This window comes from Mauremys mutica, chromosome 1, assembly GCF_020497125.1.
Source record: "Mauremys mutica isolate MM-2020 ecotype Southern chromosome 1, ASM2049712v1, whole genome shotgun sequence".
Classification (NCBI taxonomy): domain Eukaryota; kingdom Metazoa; phylum Chordata; order Testudines; family Geoemydidae; genus Mauremys; species Mauremys mutica.
This window is the reverse complement of record NC_059072.1, coordinates 152,433,492-152,454,117: the sequence shown is the minus strand read 5'-3', so window position 1 is coordinate 152,454,117 and position 20,626 is coordinate 152,433,492. Positions and strand designations below refer to the sequence as shown.

Genomic DNA, 20,626 nt, shown 5'->3' with positions numbered 1-20,626 from the left:
CAATATCACCTGAAAGTGAGAACAGGCATTCTCATGGTACTGTTGTAGCTGGCATCACAAGATATTTATGTGCCAGATGCGCTAAAGATCCATATGTCCCTTCATGCTTCAACCATCATTCCAGGGGACATGTGTCCATGCTAATGATGGGTTCTCCTAGATAACAATCCAAAGCAGTGCAGACCGATGCACGTTCATTTTCATGATCTGAGTCAGATGTCACTAGCAGAAGGTTGATTTTTGGTGGTTCGGGTTCTGTAGTTTCCAGATTGGAGTGTTGCTCTTTTAAGTCTTCTGAAAGCATTCTCCACACCTCATCCCTCTCAGATTTTGGAAGGCACTTCAGATTCTTAAACCTTGGGTCAAGTGCTGTTTCTATCTTTAGAAATCTCACATTGGTACCTACTTCTCGTTTTGTGAAAGTATTGTTAAAATGAACGTGTGCTGGGCCATCATCTGAGACTACTATAACATGAAATACAGTAATTTCTCACTTAACATTGTAGTTATGTTCCTGAAAAATGCTACTTTTAAGTGAAACAATGTTAAGCTAATTCAATTTCCCCAAAAGAATTAATGTAAATGGAGGTTAGGATGATTGTGAAGCTTGGTTGAGGTGGTGGAGTCAAGGGTGGGATATTTCCCAGGGAATGCCTTACTGGTAAACGATGAACTAGCACTCAGCTGAGCTGTCAAGGGTTAACACGTTGTTAATGTAGCCTCACACTCTACAAGGCAGTACAAATGGACATAGGAGATACAGCATGGCGCACACACACACACACACACACACCGTGTGTGTGTGAGAAAGGGGCAATGCCCCTTTAAGTACGCTGACCCCACTCTAAGTACACTGCCTTTTTAAGTAGATCAGCAAGTTGAGACAGCAGCTGCTTCCAGCAAGCCCCCTGAGTCCTGTTGTCTCTTCTTCCCCCCCCCCCCCCCGCGTTCTGTGGAGATGGGGTAAAGGAGCTGAGGGAGGGGGACACGCTGACATTAGCACCCCTCCTTCCCCTCTCCTCACAGCAAGCAGGAGGCAAGATCAGCACCGGGCAATGAGGGGAGGGACAGCTGAACTGACCAGTAATTGATAGCCTGCTGGGTGGCTGCCGCACTGGGAACTTGGGGGAGGGGGACTGCCGGGTCCATCCTGATTCCAAGCCCCCACCAGCTAGCTCCAACGGGCTGCTGTTTCTGCAAGTAGTGGACAAAGCAGGCAGCTGCCAAAAAATGTTATAAGGGAGCATTGCACAACTTTAAATGAGCATGTTCTCTAATTTATCAGCAATGAAACAATGTTATCCAGGACGACGTTAAGTGAGAAGTTACTGTATATGGCAGAATGCAGGTAAAACAGAGCAGGGGACATACTGTTCTCCCCAAGGAGTTCAGTCACAAATTTAATTAAGCATTTTTTTTATTATTATTTTATTTATCGTTGTTGTTAACGAGCATCATGCTCATGGAAGCATGTCCTCTGGAATGGTGGCCGAAGCATGAATGGGCATAGGAATGTTTAGCATATCTGGCACACAAATACCTTGCAGTGCCGGCTACAACAGTACCATGCAAATGCCCGTTCTTACTTTCAAGTGACATTGTAAATAAGAAGCAGTCAACAGTATCTCCCATAAATGTAAAGAAACTTGTTTCTCTTAGCGATTTGACTGAACAAAAAGTAGGACTGAGTGAACTTGTAGGCTTTTAAAATTTAAACACTTTTGTTTGAGTGCAGTTATGTTTTAAAAAAAAAAAAAAATCTACATTTGTAAGTTGCACTTTCATGACCGAGATTGCGCTATAGTACTTGTATGAGGATAATTGAAAAATACTATTGTTTACGGGGCAAATATTTGTAATAATAATACACACTTTGATTTCAGTTAAAATACAATATATATGAAAATGTAGAAAAACATCCAAAATATTTAATAAATTTCAATTGGTATTCTATTTAACAGTGTGATTAAAACTGCAATTAATCATCAGCCCTAATTTTAAGTGAATTCAGGTATGAGGTAATCAAGTCAGAAATGGTTACAAGAGAAATAAAGATAACTACTAGAAAGTGTTTTAAAACTTAACAAGCTAGACTTGGTTCACGGTAACTTTCCTTACCATATGTTCCTAGCAACATGGGTGATCAAATTCTCAGGTCAGGATTCTTTCTTCTCTTCCCCCCCCCCCCCCCTCCCCCCAAAAAGTCATGAGTTGCTTTCTTTATTTTCTTAGGTGAAAGAGAGCTTGGGGTTTTCTGCCCTTTTCTTGTATAGTCCAGTTAACCTTTGAGGTGGGTTCTTCTGAGGGTTACCTCTCAAAACAAAGTTTATTCAAACAGTAAAGAAGGCAACATGGAGTCTGGTAGTGAAGGAAGCTCCATGTTCGTTCTTCTCATTTATGTTCGCTGAAATACATATTTTGCTTTGTCTCTTGCCATCTCTTCTCTCTCGAGGAGCCTGTTTGACTTGTTTGTAAATTCAGGTTAATGCACACTTCTTTGTTCAGGATATAGCTGTGTGGTTTTGACCATCATTCATGATTTTATAAATAATATTACTACATACATTTCTCCATGGTGTTATTGAACAGAGTTTTATTTTTCAAATACTTCACAAGGCATACTTTCTACAAAGATTATTACAGTAGTGTGTAGGCTGTGAATACAATGGTACTTTGAGTCAGTAAGTAGAGCCCTTCAAATCCGCAGGCATCTGCAGAAATGGTCCGCGGATAAAGTGTTGATGCAGATACAGCCTCAACCCTGCCCGGATACAAAATTTGTAAGAGCTGGGCAGGCAGCTGTGAGGAACTGTGGCACGGACCCTCCACCTGCCCTGGTCAGGGATCTGGGGGGCGGGGACAGGAGCCTGGGGGCTGCTTGGGTCTCCCAACCAGGGCAGGTGGAGGGTCCACTGCAGCTCCCCACAGCTGCCTGTCCATCTCTTACCGTGGCTGGGCTGCGGCTCTAAGCTGCCCCCCTCCTCAGCCAGAGCTGGATTGGGGACGGACATGCTGCCAGCTGTGGGGAGCCTGGGTCCCTCCACCTGCCCTGGTCAGGGGCTCTCCCTGACCCGGCTCCGGCTAGGGAGGAGGGTGGCTCAGAGCCACAGCTTGGCTACAGTAAGAGCCAGGCAGGCAGTTGTGGGGAGCCATGGTGGACCCTCCACCCGCCCTAGGCACGGGACCTGAGCAGCCCCGTGGCAGCTCCACTGGTAGTCACACACCCACGTACACGCCAGCGTAGAGCCCAGCTGGGGACCTGTGGCAGACCCTCCACCTGCCTGGCGGGAGGGAGGAGGATTCAGAGCAGCCCCAGCCATGTCCCCGCCTGGTCGAGGGCAGGTGGAAGGTCTGCAACTCCAGGCGGGCTCCCCATAGCTGCCCGTGCAACTCTGTCCGTAAAGATGCTCTTCCTTCTGAGTCATTACCTACACTTGTGCAGTTCTAGGCTGCACTGTGCTGCTGGATATCTTTCCATTCCCATGGGACCTAAAACAGATGTTTTTGCCCGTCTTAATGAGATCACTGCCAGTTCCCTAATGCTTTTTCTGAACCTTGCTGTTGTGTTTATATTCTCTGTTCTGAGAATGGCTTTCATGTGAGCATCTCTTGGTTCCCTATTCCCAGATGTTTATCCATCCTGCTGGGAGAAGGGGGTGCATGCACACTACACTTCAGGGACTGGATTGCTGTGTGTGGAATTTGGATCATGGAGGCAGTTGCATGTAAATTGCCTTTTTGTTTGCTTATCTCCTGTACAGGGCCAGGGCGGAGAGTCTGGTGCGGTCTCTTTCCCTCCTCATGGTAGATGCATCACTAGGGACCATTCAGTGCTTAGGGGAAATAGTAAGTACTAGTCCCACCCTGCTTCAGATGCTGTCCAAGATTTTGAGCCTTTGTCCTGCTCGCTGTGAAGGGGTTGACTGCTGCTGGTGCCTCCTTGTGGCTGGGATTGTGTTCTCCCCACTGGGTGTATCCTGCCAAAGCAGAGGTGGGCAAACTATGGCCCATGGACCACATCCGGCCCGTGGGACTCTCCTTCCCGGCCCCTGAGCTCCTGCCTTGGGAAGCTAGCACCCGGCCCCTCCCCCGCAGCCTCAGCTCACCTGCCACAATGCTCTGGGCGGCGGGCTACGAGCTCCTGGGGCACTGCAGCTGAAGAGCCAGGGCCGGACCCGGTGCTCTGTGCTGTGCTGGCTCCAGCCAGACAGTGTGGTTGTAGTGCTGCCATCCACCAGTGCTCCAGGCTGCACAATCAGGGAGCAGGGGAGGTTGGAGAGAGAAGACGGGAGTTCAGGGTGGTGGTTGGGGGCATGGATGTGGCTAGGGGTCGGGGCAGTCAGGGCTGGGAATGGGGGTTGAATGGGGAAAGGGGTGGGGGGGGGATTGGATGGGGTGGTGGGGGACAGTCAAGGGCAGGGGTTCCAGGTGCGGTCAGGGGGTTGGATGGGGCAGGAGTCCCAGGGGGACCGTCAGGGAGTGAGAAGCAGGAGGGGTTGGATAGGGAGTGGGGCCGGGCTACGCCACACCCGGCTGTTTTGGGAGGCACAGCCTCCCCTAACCAACCCTCCATACAATTTTGGAAACCCGATGCGGCCCTCAGGCCAAAAAGTTTGCCCGCCCCTGTGCCAAAGGCTGCTCTGCCTCTGTGGTGACCGTGGCCGTCTGGACAGGCTGCTTTAAGGTCTCTCTTCTTCCTGGGTAGTCCATGAGCAAAAAGCAAGTGGAATTAACCCAAATAAACTGTGATGATAAGAAATAAGAATAATTCCCTCTTAGTGTGCGTCAAAATCTGTCCCTCCCTTCCCTCAGGGAGGGGCCTTTAGGCACTGGTCATTTGGGAAGCTCCCTTGTTCTTCAGTGTGGGGTTTGTATACCCCATCACATCACAGTAATCTAGCCATCCCAATAAGATCCCCTCATGAGGGTGTGAAACATGTCCCACTTGCTGTATTCTTGCATCCTTAGTTCTTGTCCCCTTTCTCTCCAGATCTCAGAGTTTGTGCAGAAAGATGAAATAAAGCCACCTGTGGTCCACCTGCTCTGGGAGCAGTTCACTGAGAAATCACAGTGTTCAGCACTGGAGCGCTGTGCTGCTGTCATGCTGCTGGGGATGATGGCACGGTGAGCCCATAGTTCAGGTCTTTCTGTATCAGTACTGATCCTGTGAAAGCAAGGAGTCTTCCCAGAGTTGATTTATATGTGCCTTTGTGGGCTGCAGCATCTGGCTCTAGATTCTGTGGCAAGGACCCTGATTTCTGCAGAAATGGATCATTCAGAAATGAATACTTGAATTAGACATCAAAATACTGTCCCCCACCAGCCCCAGGTTCTCTAGGTTGTTAACTTGATACTGAATTCCCAGTGTTCTAAGCTAGGCTACCTTCCCTTTTTTATGGTATGTTATACTACAGTTCTGGGTACCTAGTTACAGCTGCATTGTACAGATGGGGGAAGCTACTGAATAGGGGTATTTGAAGACTTTTTGACATTGCAGGGGAGATGTATCTTTCCATCCCCACTTTGGTCAGGGCAGGAGATAGTTTTACATTTTGGGACATGGGGGGAGGGGCGGGGGGTTGTTCTTTATCTCCCAACCCAATGACCCTTGAGAGCACATACCTGCCCCCACTGGTCCTCACATCCACTACTGCATCAGCCAGTGATCCACCTGGCAGGTGTTTCCAGAACTCTTGATGTTATACTGGAGAATCCCCAGTGAGGTCCATGTAGTGCACCCTTCATCCCAGGGGCTGCAGCCAGATCATGTCACAAGTGTTAAGTATAGATCCTCAAAGATATTACTGCTGCGCAGCCTTAGGGTAACTTTTTCAGCAGCATTTGCAAAGCAGACTGACCCATTTCTCTCGCCCCCCCCCCCCCCCCCCCCGGATGGGAGGAGGGAGCAGAACTACCCTGAGCTGCTGGACTCCTCCTCCTGTAAGAATGTCAGCTGCTGCTGCTTCTCCTTTCATTACCCAAAACATCTTCTCTGCTCTTGAGGAGAAGAGGTTTGCAACATTGTTTCAGCTAAGGTGATGGATTGTCCAGTTTACCTTGTTTCAATGCTGCTGGCCCCCCACCAGAGCATATGTAATACCCCACCCCCTGGAATTTGGTTTACTGTTTCTCAGCTGATGTCAGTTGGCAGCTGTTTCCTCAGGCTCACGTCCCCCCTCTTCCCTGGGGCACAAAGTAAACTTTAGCTGTTTTCACATATTTGATGTAAGCTTTCAAGAGCAACCCTACCTAATTGCATGCATTTTCCCCCAACCACTGCCACTAAGGGGAAAGCCAGAGATTGTGGGCAGTAACCTCGATGTTCTGGTGATGACTGGGCTAGATGAGAAGGTAATTGAAGACTATCGCCTCGCCCAAGAAGTGTGCAGTGCCATCGCCAAACTTGCCAGCAGCAACAAGGTAAGGCTAGTACTTTGCAAGTGAGTGCCCCAGAACCAGAAATCTTGGGCATCTTAGATGAGCTGCCATTGTTAGATCTATTCGTTAGCATCTGATTCATAGGAAAATAGGTATTTATCAAGTCTAGGTCCACACATCCATATGATGCCTCCACAATGTAGACTGGAAGGTGTAAGTGGAACCATTTCTGTCCATCACTGGCAAGGTAAGGCTAACTTCATTTGGTGGAAACTAGGACAGCAGAGTCTCCAATTGTTTTCCCATCAGTGAGCTTCCAGAGTGGTAATTGAGCTGGAGGCCAGCTTGACCAGCTGGGGAGTCTGTTCCTTCAAACCATGTGTCCTAAACTCTCTCATAGCATCAGGTTCAGACCTTTTGTTTATATTGGTGGAAGAATTGCATTTGAAGTTTTACATGTAAAGGGAAGGTCAAACAGTGCAGTGGACTGGCTCAATCCCCAGAGAATACAGCAAGTGAAGTGGTCCCTTATAGGTGGACACTCCTAGGTATTTGCAGCCCTAGGCTTAAGAATTGGGACACAATAGAGCTTTTTTGCTCCCCAGACCAATACCAAGGCTCCCAGATTGCTGTCTACTACCCTTCCAGAAAAAGGTGATGCAATGGGAGAGCCTGTCTCAGATATGGCCAACCAGGTTGTTGAATGTATTTTTGCTCTGTCTTGCCCACAGGGCCATCCAAAAGGTTTAGAAAGGGCTTTAGTGATATTGAACACCCTTTGCTGACCCAAGAGGCCTTGATTTTTTTTTTTTTTTCAGATTCAATCAGTCTAACATCCAGTCTACTGATATTCTGTGTTATGGAATCTATCTTCTGATTTAAGACCTTGTTTTGCATTCAGACCCAACAGGCTCAGACTGGCTGCTTGGACTTTGAAAACAGACATTTGAAAAAGAAAAGTTAATCCCCTGAAATTGTGAATAGGGGCTGTCCTCTACAAGGAAGTCTCATTTAGACACTGGTGTAGACAGAAAAGGATTATGGCTAGCCTTGCCAGTGGTGGACAAAACCCATAGTATGGATCTGTGGACGTGTAGTAAGGAGACTTTCATAAACTAGCAGGATAAATCGGGATTCTTCATGGTAGCTCTGTATATTCCCATTTGTGGGTAATGTGCTGCCTGAGTGGACCCTTCTCCAAGCAATGCCTGTTGGAGCCCACACGCACTCCCTCCTGCCCATCCCCTCAGTGTCTGTGAACATTGAGTTCAAGGCTATATAAATGAGCACTGCGCCCTTCACCATCTCAGTTGCTTCCAACTGCAAGCACCAGATAGAAGTGAATTGCTCCAATCCTAAGGATCCAGGGTTTTCTTCTACCTTAGTGCCTTGTCAGTTGTAGTGTTAAATAGTTAATTTTTTTGGCTGCGTTTCGTGGGATGGCAGATCTGGAAAAAAAGCGGGCTTCAAGAGATTTTGCTTCCTGCCTAGTGGTCTTCCTGGCATCTGATGTATCTAAGTGCCTCAGAGAAGGCCATTCTTCTTGGTGTTCCATCTGTTGGATCTTAACACACAGAGCACATAAGGGGAGGCAGAACTTATTGTAGGTGCACCTGATTAAGGCAGCTCTCACTGCTAGGCCTTCTGGTTTTGGCTGGGATGCCTTCAGATCCTAAGGCTAAGGGGGGGTCTGTGTTGGCATGTACTGCATCATCAAGTAAGGCTAAGGTGCCTAAGAAGTGGTTTTGGGGGGGGGGTTCCACATTCTGCAGTTGCTTCATAAAAATCGTGATGTGTTCAAATCCACACCAGCTCTGAAAGAGGAAGCTAGGAAAGGGCCCATTAGTGTGAAAGGCCACAAATGAAGAGCTTAAGCTGGAGAATTAACCCCTGATTGGAAGATGACACTCAGCTGAGCAGGTATGAGCTGGGCTAGTATAAAGCCGGGGAGCTGGCAACAGAAATGGAGGCAGTGAGGAAGTCTGCAGCCACTCTGCATTAGAGGGGGAAGGAGGGAACCCAGGGAAAGAGCAGGACCTTGAGAGCCTGGCCTGAGGTAAGGGTGTACTCAGAAAAGAGAGTGATGGAGAAGAGAGCATGTGGAAAGTGGGTAGAAAGTAGGGCAGAGAGAGAGCAGCAAGGTTGGGGGGCTGCACAGACTGTGGCTGCATGTTGTAGGGTTCCTGGGTTGGAACCCAGAGTAGTGGGCATGCCTGGATTCCCCTACCAGCCAGTGACAGAATGGCAGTACCTGGACAGCAGGTCCAGTGAAACTAGGCCAGAAGGGGAAAACCTCACAGTGACTTGGCCATCAGGCCAGGTTACAAAGAGGAAGCTGCAGGTCCTGGAGTGAGAGAGGGGCCACAGAGTGAGAGAGAAGATAATTAGGTTGAGAGACCACAAGGGGAGTTGTTGGACCTGGAAGAGAGCTATTCCCCAGAACAGCCAGGAGGAGGTGCCACCTATGGTGAGTGGCGTACCCTGTGACAGGGATCCTTCTATGAAAGCTGCTAAGGCATCATCTGTTCAGACTGCAGCTAAGGAACCTATATTAAAGCTGTCCTGACTAATTTCCATTCCAAAGAAGAAGGCTAGGTATAAAATGGTCAATGTTAGCAGTGCTAGGTCCTGTGGATCAGTTTTGTTGGATCCTTAAGATTCAAATCTGTTTTTTACAGTTTTTATGGCTATAAGAGCTGAGGTGGTTCCGCAATCCCTGTGCAAGTCCAGGATTACAGACAGAAAACTTTCCCCAGAGCCAGTGACGCATATGTTTTTATTAACCCCAGCACTGATGTTGGATCCAAAGAGGACATTTCACTGTGCTGTATCTGATCATTCATCTGATATGAGTGAGAGATCGCTTGGGGATGGGAAGAGAAGGACCTTGATGGTTGCAAGATCTAAATCCCCTACTCTTAAGAACATAAGAAAGGCCGTACCGGGTCAGACCAAAGGTCCATCTAGCCCAGTATCTGTCTACCGACAGTGGCCAATGCCAGGTGCCCCAGAGGGAGTGAACCTAACAGGCAATGATCAAGTGATCTCTCTCCTGCCATCCATCTCCATCCTCTGATGAACAGAGGCTAGGGACACCATTCTTACCCATTCTGGCTAATAGCCATTTATGGACTTAGCCACCATGAATTTATCCAGTCCCCTTTTAAACATTGTTATAGTCCTAGCCTTCACAACCTCCTCAGGTAAGGAGTTCCACAAGTTGACTGTGCGCTGCGTGAAGAAGAACTTCCTTTTATTTGTTTTAAACCTGCTGCCTATTAATTTCATTTGGTGACCCCTAGTTCTTGTATTATGGGAATAAGTAAATAACTTTTCCTTATCCACTTTCTCAACATCACTCATGATTTTATATACCTCTATCATGTCCCCCCCTTAGTCTCCTCTTTTCCAAGCTGAAGAGTCCTAGCCTCTTTAATCTTTCCTCGTATGGGACCCTCTCTAAACCCCTAATCATTTTAGTTGCCCTTTTCTGAACCTTTTATAGTGCTAGAATATCTTTTTTTGAGGTGAGGAGACCACATCTGTACACAGTATTCGAGATGTGGGCGTACCATGGATTTATATAAGGGCAATACTATATTCTCAGTCTTATTCTCTGTCCTCTTTTTAATGATTCCTAACATCCTGTTTGCTTTTTTGACCGCCTCTGCACACTGCGTGGACATCTTTAGAGAACTATCCACGATGACGCCAAGATCTTTTTCCTGACTCGTTGTAGCTAAATTAGCTCCCATCATGTTGTATGTATAGTTGGGGTTATTTTTTCCAACGTGCATTACTTTACATTTATCCACATTAAATTTAATTTGCCATTTTGTTGCCCAATCACTTAGTTTTGTGAGATCTTTTTGAAGTTCTTCACAATCTGCTTTGGTCTTAACTATCTTGAGCAGTTTAGTATCATCTGCAAACTTTGCCACCTCACTGTTTACTCCTTTCTCCAGATCATTTATGAATAAATTGAATAGGATTGGTCCGAGGACTGACCCTTGGGGAACACCACTAGTTACCCCTCTCCATTCTGAGAATTTACCATTAATTCCTACCCTTTGTTCCCTGTCCTTTAACCAGTTCTCAATCCATGAAAGGACCTTCCCTTTTATCCCATGACAGCTTAATTTACGTAAGAGCCTTTGGTGAGGGACCTTGTCAAAGGCTTTCTGGAAATCTAAGTACACTATGTCCACCGGATCCCCCTTGTCCACATGTTTGTTTACCCCTTCAAAGAACTCTAATAGATTAGTAAGACACGATCTCAAGATACTCTTGAGAAGTGGATAGGAGAGAGGATATTTTGAGGTTTTCCCCAGAACAGTTTTTTCCTCTTCCTTTTCCTAAGACTCCTGCTGGATCACCAGACAGACCTTTTTTGCCTTTTATTTCTCTTCTATGCCCCTCCCTGCCCAGCAGTGCTGTTATCTCTGGTAAGAGCCATTGTGGCTCTAAAATCAGACCTACAATTACAAGAGGATCAAGATGGATTTAGAAGACCTGAACAGTCAGTTTGTTCCACCTAGAACTGTTTTCCTGTAACCTTATGGACAGTTTGTATATCCTTATTTTATAGATATGTTTCCAGATTACTGGAGAGACTGACAGTCCTGGGCAACATGGCCTTAATGGGCCCCACCAGAAGAGGTGTTCTGGGTTTTTTTTGGATCATCCACAGTATGAGTTGGGTGGTGAGGCCCTAGCTGAAAAGGATCCAGTCAAAGTGATCTCTTCGGATCCGATGTCCCCAGATCCATCTGCAGCCCAAACAATAGTACCAGACACATCCTCTGAGCAAGAAGAGGAATTGGTCCCTCTCCTGGAACATCTGGCTCCAGTTGCAAATCCACCAGAGTGGATAAAGCAGAAACAATGCTCATATTTTCGTCTCCTTCAGAGGATGAATTACAATTCCATGAGTTGATGGACTGAATGGCATCTACTTTGAACTTGCCTTTTGTTGTTGAAGAGACATTGTATCCAGTATTTGACATCTGAGGAGCACCTTTGAGAAGTACGATGTCTGCTTATTTTGGATACATTTTCAACCTGCTAAAGCAGTTTGGGCTGCTCCTGCTTCCTGACAGTCCATCTCTAAGAAGGCAGACAAACTGAGCTCCCACATGGGCAGTTTCATATTTCCCTATTTACCCTATGCCACATTCTTTGTTTTCAACAGCAAGTAATAATTTAGGTCTGCTCAAGTCCATACTGTTGCTGATAGAGAAGGGAAGACATTGTTACCTTACCAAGGAAACTAGTAATCAGTGATGAAGAAGAGACAATAGTAGCCAATTACCAACAGTAATGCCCCACTACCAGTTTTACCTCTGGGGGGGAAAAATGACTGTTTCATTTTAGAATTACCAGAGGTGCAGAGAATTTGCCACATTCTGAGCTTCTAAGAGGGTAGCATTAGCAAAACGAGTCCTCGGGGCTACTTTTGATACTTCTGGCTCTGTGACTAGGGCTTTAGCATCTGCTGTCACCTGTAGACATGTATGGTTACGGTCTTCATTGGCTGTGGATGCTAGATTTAAAGTTGAAGATCTTCGTTATGAGGGTCTCTCTTTAGTAAGAAAAGGGGCAAACTTTTGGAGAAATTGAGAACAGATAGAGCAGTATATCACTTGGTTTATATCCTACTACTAAAAGGAGACCATCTACTGCTTTTCACTACAGGAGGCAATCTTATCCACAATCATTTTCATATTTCTCAACTCAACAACTGCAACACCAGTAACTTACTACTTCTCAGTCTCAACAAAAGAAGTCTTTTAGGCCCGGACCTAAGTAGAAGCAATCTGCTTTCTCCTCTTCATTGAATATGGCTTGTAGATTTGATGTGAGGGTAGAGATTTGAGGACCAACTTGCAAAATTCCTTTCTACCCTTTGTTTGGAGACAGGCCAGACCATTGGTCAACTAGAAATAATAGGAAAGGATTATGCAATACAGTTCAAAACACTGTCTCCTTTCAGTTCCTCCAACCTTCCCCTTTTCAGGGAACCATCTCACGAATTCTGTCAGAAGTTCAGGGATTGCTTCTAATGGGAGCTATAAATGAAGTTCCCAAAGATCTTTGGGATTCAAGTTATCTCCTGGTGCAGAGAAAAGATGGGGCTTTTTGCCCTATTTTAGATATAAGGAAGCTGAACACATCCATCTGGAAGTTTCGGTCCCAAATGTTAACCCTAGCCTTGTTTGTTCCCTCACCCTCAAGCATGGATAGGTTCAGAGCTCTCTAGGATGCATATTTCTATTCAGCTCAGTCATCAGAAGTACCTCTGTTTTGTCATGGGACTGACCTCTTCATTTTGAGGTCCTAGGGTTCTTTATGGTGCTACGGGTCTTTACAAAGTGCCTTTCAGAGGTAGTGGTATATCTTAGAAAAGAGGGTGTCTTTGCTTATCGATATATTAAAATGATTAGCTGGTAAAGTAGGCTTTGCGCACAGATCTGTTGACTCTCATTCAATTTAAAGCGTCTCTTCTTACAGATTTAGTACTGCTTATAAATGTCAAGAAGTCTATTTGCTGTCCAACTCGGAGAATCCACTTTATAGGATCAGTGGTGAACTCTGTAGCAGGAAGGGTTTTCCTTTCAAAGGAAAGATTTCTGAAGATTGGTAGTTCTCAAACCCAGATATTAATTTTCACTTTGGGTCTGATGGGTAATAACGGCAGTGACTACTTATGTCATTCGGTTTGAACGTCTCTGAATCCAGTGCAAAATTGATTGGCTCAAATTTACAAACCAAACTTGAATAAACTTCATATGCTAGTCACCATGCCACAGCACATTTTTGATTCTTTGATGTGGTGGATGAACAGAACTGATGGTTTTGAAGGAAGTTCTGTTCAGTCCTCTCTCCCCATTGGTCACAATAACCTCTGATGCGTCAGACAATGAATGGAGACCTCACTGAGCCTTCTGACAGTTTTGAGATCACTGGCTGTCCTAAGAAAAGAATTTGCCCATAAATGTTTTAGAAGTGTGGGCAATTCATCTGGCTCTCAAATCTTCTTTTCCTCCTCATCTAATGGGGAAAGTTATGCAGGTAGTGATGGACAAGACAATGGCTGGGTTATGTCCAGCAGAGAGGTGCTGATTCAGCTCTGTGTGCTGAGGCAACCAGTCTGGGATTGGGGCATACCACGAGACATCTGTCTGATGGCTCTGCATTTGACAGGGGAGAGTGTTGGCAGATCAGGCTCAGCTGAGGGAAAGCTTTCAGATGCATAAGTGGTCATTAAAGGACTGCTTATACAGAGATCTTCTCCAGTTGGAGTTAGCTTGTCATGAATCTTTGTTAAACCTGCTTGTAAAAAAGAAAGTGTCATCTGTTTTTTTGCTCAAGAGTAGGCAACAACAGTCAGCCCATCTCAGACGCTTTTCTAATGCATTGGAGAGAGGGCCTTCTGTATACTTTTTCCTCCTTTACATTAATTCAGAAGGTGAGGAAGATAAGAGGAGGCTGATCCTGGTCACATCAGCCTGGCAGGGATCAGCAATGGTACAGACCTGCTGTCATGGGAGATGCACAAACTACTTCCCTTGTCTCTAGACCAATTGTCTAAGCAGCATGTAGAATTCTTCATCTGGATTTCCAGAATGTTCATCTAACAGGCCTGGACTATTGGACTCTGACTAATACACTGTGAACCAACAAGGAACAGGATATCACTTTATTCTAGAAAACATTGTACAAGAAAATATTATCACTTGAAATGAGCTAGATTTGTCTTTTGGAGATGGGGAAAATCTTGCACTTACTGGGGGATCAACACCTGGTGATCGATGCATCAGCAGCAGATCGCTCTCCCGTCAACTCCTGTACTCCACTGGATCTAAAAGAGTAATGGGAAACCGATGTCAGCTGGGAGCTGTGAAGCGTGGACCCCACAGTAAGTAGATCTAAGCTACGTCAACTTGAGTTACACTATTCACATAACTCAAATTGTGTAGCTTAGATCAACTTTTCCCTGTAGTGTAGACCAGGCCTCAGTTACATTAACTATTCCAAAATATAAGGAATAAAAATCTAAAGTCTGAGTGGTTATCTAATTTCTCTGAGTGTGCTTGGCAGCTTTGTTTGTCTTATTTTGATGGTAGGTTGGTTGGCTGTGCATGATATGATTAAAAGATTTCTAAAGCAGTTGTCTAGTATGTATTTCCCCCCCTTCAGAGACCTAGTTCCTACATACGATCTTATTTTGGTTTTATCTATGCTTATGAAGACCCTTCTTGAGTACTTGGTAGTGTTATTTATTTATCTATTAAGTTTGTGTTTCTGGCTGATGTTATAAACAATCATAAGGGTAAGCTAATTTCATGCATTGATGGCAGTCCCACCTTTATCTATTTTTTATAAATATAAGATGGTTTTTAGACCTGATCCCAGGTTTTTGCCAAAAATAGCATCTGAGTTTCATATAGGACAAATTTATTAGTGTTCTTTCAGAAGCCACATGCTAATACTGGGGAATCTGCTTTAGATACTTCAGATGCTAGAAGAGTTCTAACGTATTATTTAAATAGAAATAAAGATTTTTAGGAAGTCTTTTTTGGGTTATTTGTTCCTTATGTTAAGAATCATATGGATTATCATGTGTCTTTTCAAACTATTTCCAGATATTATCCGTGAATATTACAAGTTAGCAGCAGTTTCTCTGACTACTAGTGTGAGATCTCATCCTAGTAGGACAGTGGCATCGTATTTTGCTGATCTTAAACATGTTTCTGTTGGGGAAATCTGTAAAGCTGCTACTTGGAAGTCAGTTCATACATTTACTAAACATTATACTTTTAGATTGGCTTCCAGAGTGAATGCTAGGTCTGGTAGAGCTGTTCTTCAGTTGTAATTTAATTAGGACTCTGTGCCCATCTCCTAATTCTTAGCACTGCTTGCCAAATTAAACGTAAGTGGGAATGTATCCAGAGCCTCTTGAAGAAATTAAAATTGATTACTTGTAACTGGAATTCTTTGAGATGCCTGCATACTCGCACTTTCCACCTGCCTTTCTCCCCCTCCGCTTTTCTCAGTCATACCTTAAGTCTTTCTCCCCACTCTGGGTCAGTGGTATGAGGGACTGAGGTGATAGAGGGTGGTGTGTGTATTCCATAATGTTCTATGGAAATGTGCTTATGAGTGTGAATATAAGGTAACTGGAATAAGCTTTATGCAAAAGGTCTCTTGTAAGGTATCATTACAAAGCTTATAATCTACTGAGTGTGTTCATTCTATTTGTATGCATGTATCATTCTTGTATCTGTAACTAAAAATATGAAGTATAACTCTGAAGTCCTATTGTAATTATGCAAAGTGTAGGCCATTAATGGTGGCTTGGAATCTTGATGGCTCCTATTGACTAGGACAATTGGTTGTGAATGGCTCTGTTTACTTGCAAACCTTCCTGGGTACATGCAGGCCAGCCCTGGAAGAATGAAGGCTGGGGTCTCACAGGACTTGTGACGATGTCACATGATACTGGAATCCATCTTAAATCTGGTACTTTACTTTTCCATTTAGAAGGATGGGTGGGGACCCAGAGAGACAAAGGATCCCCACCTTGTGCCAAAACTATAGAAGGGGGTGGAACAGAAGAAAAAGGGTCCCAGTCATGAGAGCCCCTGCTTTTCACCTAAGATGCCTGCTGGAACTAACAAAGTCTGTACCAGGGGAAAGGATTGGGCCCAGACTAGGAAGGAGTCTAGTCTGTGAAAGAAGCTTATTGGAACACCTCTGAGGGTGAGATTTACCAGTAATCAGTTTTAATGTATTAGGCTTAGACTTGCATGTTTTTCTTTTATTTTGCTTGATAACTTATTTTGTTCTGTTTGTTACTTGAAACCATTTAAATCCTACTTTTTATACGTAATACAATCACTTTTGTTTGTTAGTAAACCCAGAGTAAGTGATTAATACCTAGGGGAGCAAACAGCTGTGCATCTCTATCAGTGTTATAGAGGGCGGACCATTCATTGTGGGGGAGGGATAGGTCACTGGTTTGAGCATTGGCCTTCTAAACCCAGGGTTGTGAGCTCAATCTTTGAGGGGGGGCCATTGGATCAAAGATCTGTCTGGGGATTGGTCCTGCTTTGACCAGAGGGTTGGACTAGATGACCTCCTGAGGTCCCTTCCAACCCTGATATTCTATGAATAAATGAGCTGACCCTGCGTGAGCTTTATACAAAGTAAAATGGATTATTTGGGGTTTGGATCCCGCTGGGTGCTGGAGATAGGTGACCTGCTGAGCAGTTTTTGGTTAAAGTCTGCAGCTTTGGGAGCGTGGACCAGACCTGGGTCTTTGTTGCAGCAGGCTAGCATGTCTGACTGAACAAGGCAGGGTTCCGGAGTCCCAAGCTGCCAGGGAAAATGGGCTCAGTGGTAATTCCAGCATGACAGGTGACAGTCCCAAGGGGGTCTCTGTGACCAAACACCCCCCCACCCCCACCCCGCCTCCCCACACACACACACACACACACACACACACACACACACACACACACACATATCCTTGACTTTGGAATGTTTGTGAATGCTATGGGGAGTGCTGGTGGAAGGGTGGTGGTGCATGTGTACTCCAACAGGTACTGTGTAGAGAAAGTTCCACCAATCACCAGCCCTAGTCAGCATGTTGCCCATAAGTGTGAATATGTAGTCATCTTGAATAGGGATGTAAATATCGGTTTAAAAAATATAACCAGTTAAACTATTAAAATTATATTGGTTAACCATTAACCGAGGTAGCTCTGGTAGGCCTGGTGGTGCCAGGGCTGCTCCAGTTTGGCCAGAGCTGGGGGGAGCCGCTTCAACCCAGCCCAGGAGCTCCAGCCCAGTACAGGGCTGCCAGGCTTAATGGTTACAGTTGGTTAACCAGTAAGCATTAGGCTCCAGTTACAGGTAAGTAATGTTCATTTAGAGAAGTGGTCCATCCACAGGGAAAGCTGCTTCCTCTAACCTCCATTATAAGTTGGCCTATGCCCTGAAATATAAGTTCCTTATCCCTGCTTAAGTTCTTGAGGGAGAGAGGTTTTCAATCTGTGGTTGTGGTGTTTTGTTTTGTTTTTTTGTTTAACTAGTATTCAAAAACAGTTGAACATTTATATGTTAGGAATATCTGAACCCTTGCCCCCAATATAATGGGACAATGAGCTTTTTATCTTTTAAAATGAGTTGTCTTTTTAACTTACTTGTTCATACATTAAAGAGTGAATAGAAATAGTTGATCTACCTACTCTTCATGTGCAATAGAATTCTCTGCTCTGGAGACTGACTGACACTGGGTTAGCTATGCCACAAATGAAGCCTTGAGAAACTCAGTGCTTTAATGCCAAACTTTCCTCCCTATATTAGTCTCTCTCAGCCCCAGTTGGCTACTTCTGTGCCACAGCACACAGCTTCTCTCAGTAGCTTGGCTTTCTGGAAGGAACTAGGGCTACAGATGGCAGAAAGCTCGTAACAGCTCTCCCTCCCTCATTGATACTCCAGACCTGGATTGTGACTGTAGGGATAGTATTGTAGCCAACTGAGGCTATATCTCCTACTGCTGGAAACTGATTTTCTTACTTTCCACACCCCAAACAATATGCTTATGTGAATTGAGCATCTAGGCAGCTCCAGATGTGCCCATGCTATTCTGGCCATGCTTGGCTGTCCAAGTATGTCAGACTCCCAGCCCAGGAGTAACTCCTCTCTTCCAGCTTACTCTCTCCACAGCCCCAGGTTCCATGCATACAGAATGGGAATTTGGCTTCACTTGTCCAGCTTCTGTGCTGCTCTCTGTGGAAACTGCTTCTCTTAAGTCCTCAAAATGGCAAGGGGGAGGGTCTACTATATCCTTATATAATAATATGACCTGAACTGGTCATAGTACCCCAGGTGAAGGCATTCTGTTGATTAATATAATAGCATTAGAATATTTTCAGCATTTACATGTTCACCTGGTTGGAAAGCAGGATCAAGTGGTACTCCAAGGGAATAGTTGATAGAACAAGCTCAAAAGTCGGACTGGCCATCTTGGCTTGGAAGCTTCCTTTTTAGCCTATAGCTGCAGTCTTCCTGCATGATGCAGTGCGACCATTGTAACTTCAGAAAGGGGCAGGAACCACTTTTGTTCTGTATTGCTTGGGCTCTCAAGTGGCTCTAGAATTGCTCCCCCAAAACATTCTGGATGGCTCTAGCATCAGTATAATACATTGGTATCTAGTAGTATGAGTATGAAAAGAATGAGCCCCTCGGCAACACAGAGGGAGGGAGAAGGAGGGTAGAGGAGGTTGTGAGTAAGCTAAGGTTACCCATCTGTCTGGGGTTCTCTCTACAGCCAGCTGAGGGGAAGAACCATGCTCCTTTCCGGCTGCCGCAGACACACCAGCTGTTTAGACACCTGAGTGAGGCTGTGACCACAGGTGAGGCTGTGACCACAGGTGAGCTTCAGGATATGGGGTAGGTGTTGATATGTCTGGCCTGTGTAACATGTGGTTCTTTTGTACTCACCAGGCTTTGCCCAGCCAAGCACACTCTGGATCCCCTTCATGGAGTCAGCAATAACCCTCATCTACCAATTAGCAGAAGGGCCTGAGGAAATATGTGCCCAAATCCTGCAGTGTTGTAGCCATCAGGCTCTAGAGAGGGTTCAGGAGCCACAAGGGGTGGAAACAGGTGAGGTGGATGGAGGAGGTCTGCTCCCATAGCCTGCAGCATTGCAACCAGCTGCCCCTGGGGTAGGTAGATTGGGGAGGCATGGTGAAGTGGCTCCGAAAGAAGCTGGATTGGAAGGGGATGAGGGTGCAGTGAGCTGGATATCCAAACATGTAGAGGTGGGGTGCAGAGTCATTGAGACTTGTTAATTAACAGAATGTAAGTCCAGAGGAGTTGTTCTATGAATTTTGACTCCTTCCTTTTCCACCCATCAGAACCAGGGACTTCTCCAAGCAGCATCCCTGGCGGTGCCAACACTCTCCCTACCTTCCTGCTGACACATCTGCTCTCCCTCGTGGGAAATGTAGCCTTACAGCAGGTTGTGCATCTGGAGCGGGCAGTGAGTGCAGAGCTTCGTAGGCGCCGTGTCCTTGGGGAGGAGCAGGAAGCCAAGAAACATGTCAACAGCACCAAGGAGCAGAGTGCCAAGGTGAGAATTGAGCTCCTTCATATGCATAGCCCATTCCTCCTCAGTCATTGCTCCAGGAAGTTTCTAGGGAGAACTGTTTTGTAAGGAGTGGTGTGCAAGACCACTGTGGATTGATTTAAATCACTGATTCTAATCACAGTTTAAATCAGCAAGCAGGAAACCATGGATTAAATTATTGGTGTGGCTGTTTTGGTGTGTTTTTTTTTTTTTTTTTTTTTTTTTTATATATAAAACAAGATTTAAAAACAACTTTTTAGCCCTTTTCCTAAAGAGAGGCTGATTATCATTGGTTGGTGGTAACCATTAAAACATGTTGATATAGCCTTCACACTAAATTTAGTGCTTCTTTTTGCTAACCAAGAGGATACATTAATGTTAGAATTTGGTGATTTTTAGTATTTACTAAATTTTTTTACTTGTGATTTGTGTCAAGCTCTGTTTGATTGGAAATTCAAATTTAATTAAATGCACAAAAATAGCATTTTTAAATGGTTTTTCTATTAGGTAAATCTACTTTAAATATACTGGATACATATGAAAAACGGTTATTAAAAGATGTTTTTGCATTTGAAATTAACTGATTATTAAACAAATGAAATATCCTCTGTAGTTGGTGAATTGAAGTAATTGTTTCTGCTCACCATATTCTTCACGATTTTAGAACTGGTAGATCTCATCCTCTCACCTAGTTCTTATTCATAGACTGGAAAGGAAAAACTAGGTTTCCTACTTTTTCAACTCCCATTGGCTTTTTAACTTTGAATGTGAACTAGTCATTGAACTGAACTTGTTGAATAATCTGAAATGAAAAAATATTCTCTCTGAAGAGGCTATTACTTTCAAATTTTAGTTTAGCATTTCAACAAACTTGTTCCAGGTGCTTAGCGAATGACTTCCTCTGGTTCAGTGATTTGACTTTTTCTTTTAAACTTAGCTGCCAACATGTACTGCTCAATATTTTTTGTATTTTTAAATTAAATGTTTTTAATGTTATAGTAAGAATAGGTCTTAACATAAGTTGTCATTTTCATATTTAATGTAAATAGTTATTTATACAAAATGAACCTGTATTTAATTTTTAAAAGTTGAGTTTTTTCAGTTTTT

General features: G+C 44.7%; 1 protein-coding gene across 2 annotated transcripts in view; it reads left to right on the top strand.

Annotated features, from left to right (window-relative positions):
- The window catches only part of NCAPD2 (non-SMC condensin I complex subunit D2), a 61,623-nt gene that overhangs the window by 15,528 nt on the left and 25,469 nt on the right, over window positions 1-20,626 (top strand). For both annotated transcript variants that reach the window (XM_045000819.1, XR_006575629.1), the window contains exons 16-21: window positions 3,762-3,846; window positions 4,991-5,124; window positions 6,288-6,420; window positions 18,716-18,800; window positions 18,892-19,053; window positions 19,308-19,522. In XM_045000819.1, the coding sequence (XP_044856754.1) occupies window positions 3,762-3,846; window positions 4,991-5,124; window positions 6,288-6,420; window positions 18,716-18,800; window positions 18,892-19,053; window positions 19,308-19,522 (814 nt within the window). The remainder of the gene's footprint in view (window positions 1-3,761; window positions 3,847-4,990; window positions 5,125-6,287; window positions 6,421-18,715; window positions 18,801-18,891; window positions 19,054-19,307; window positions 19,523-20,626) is intronic.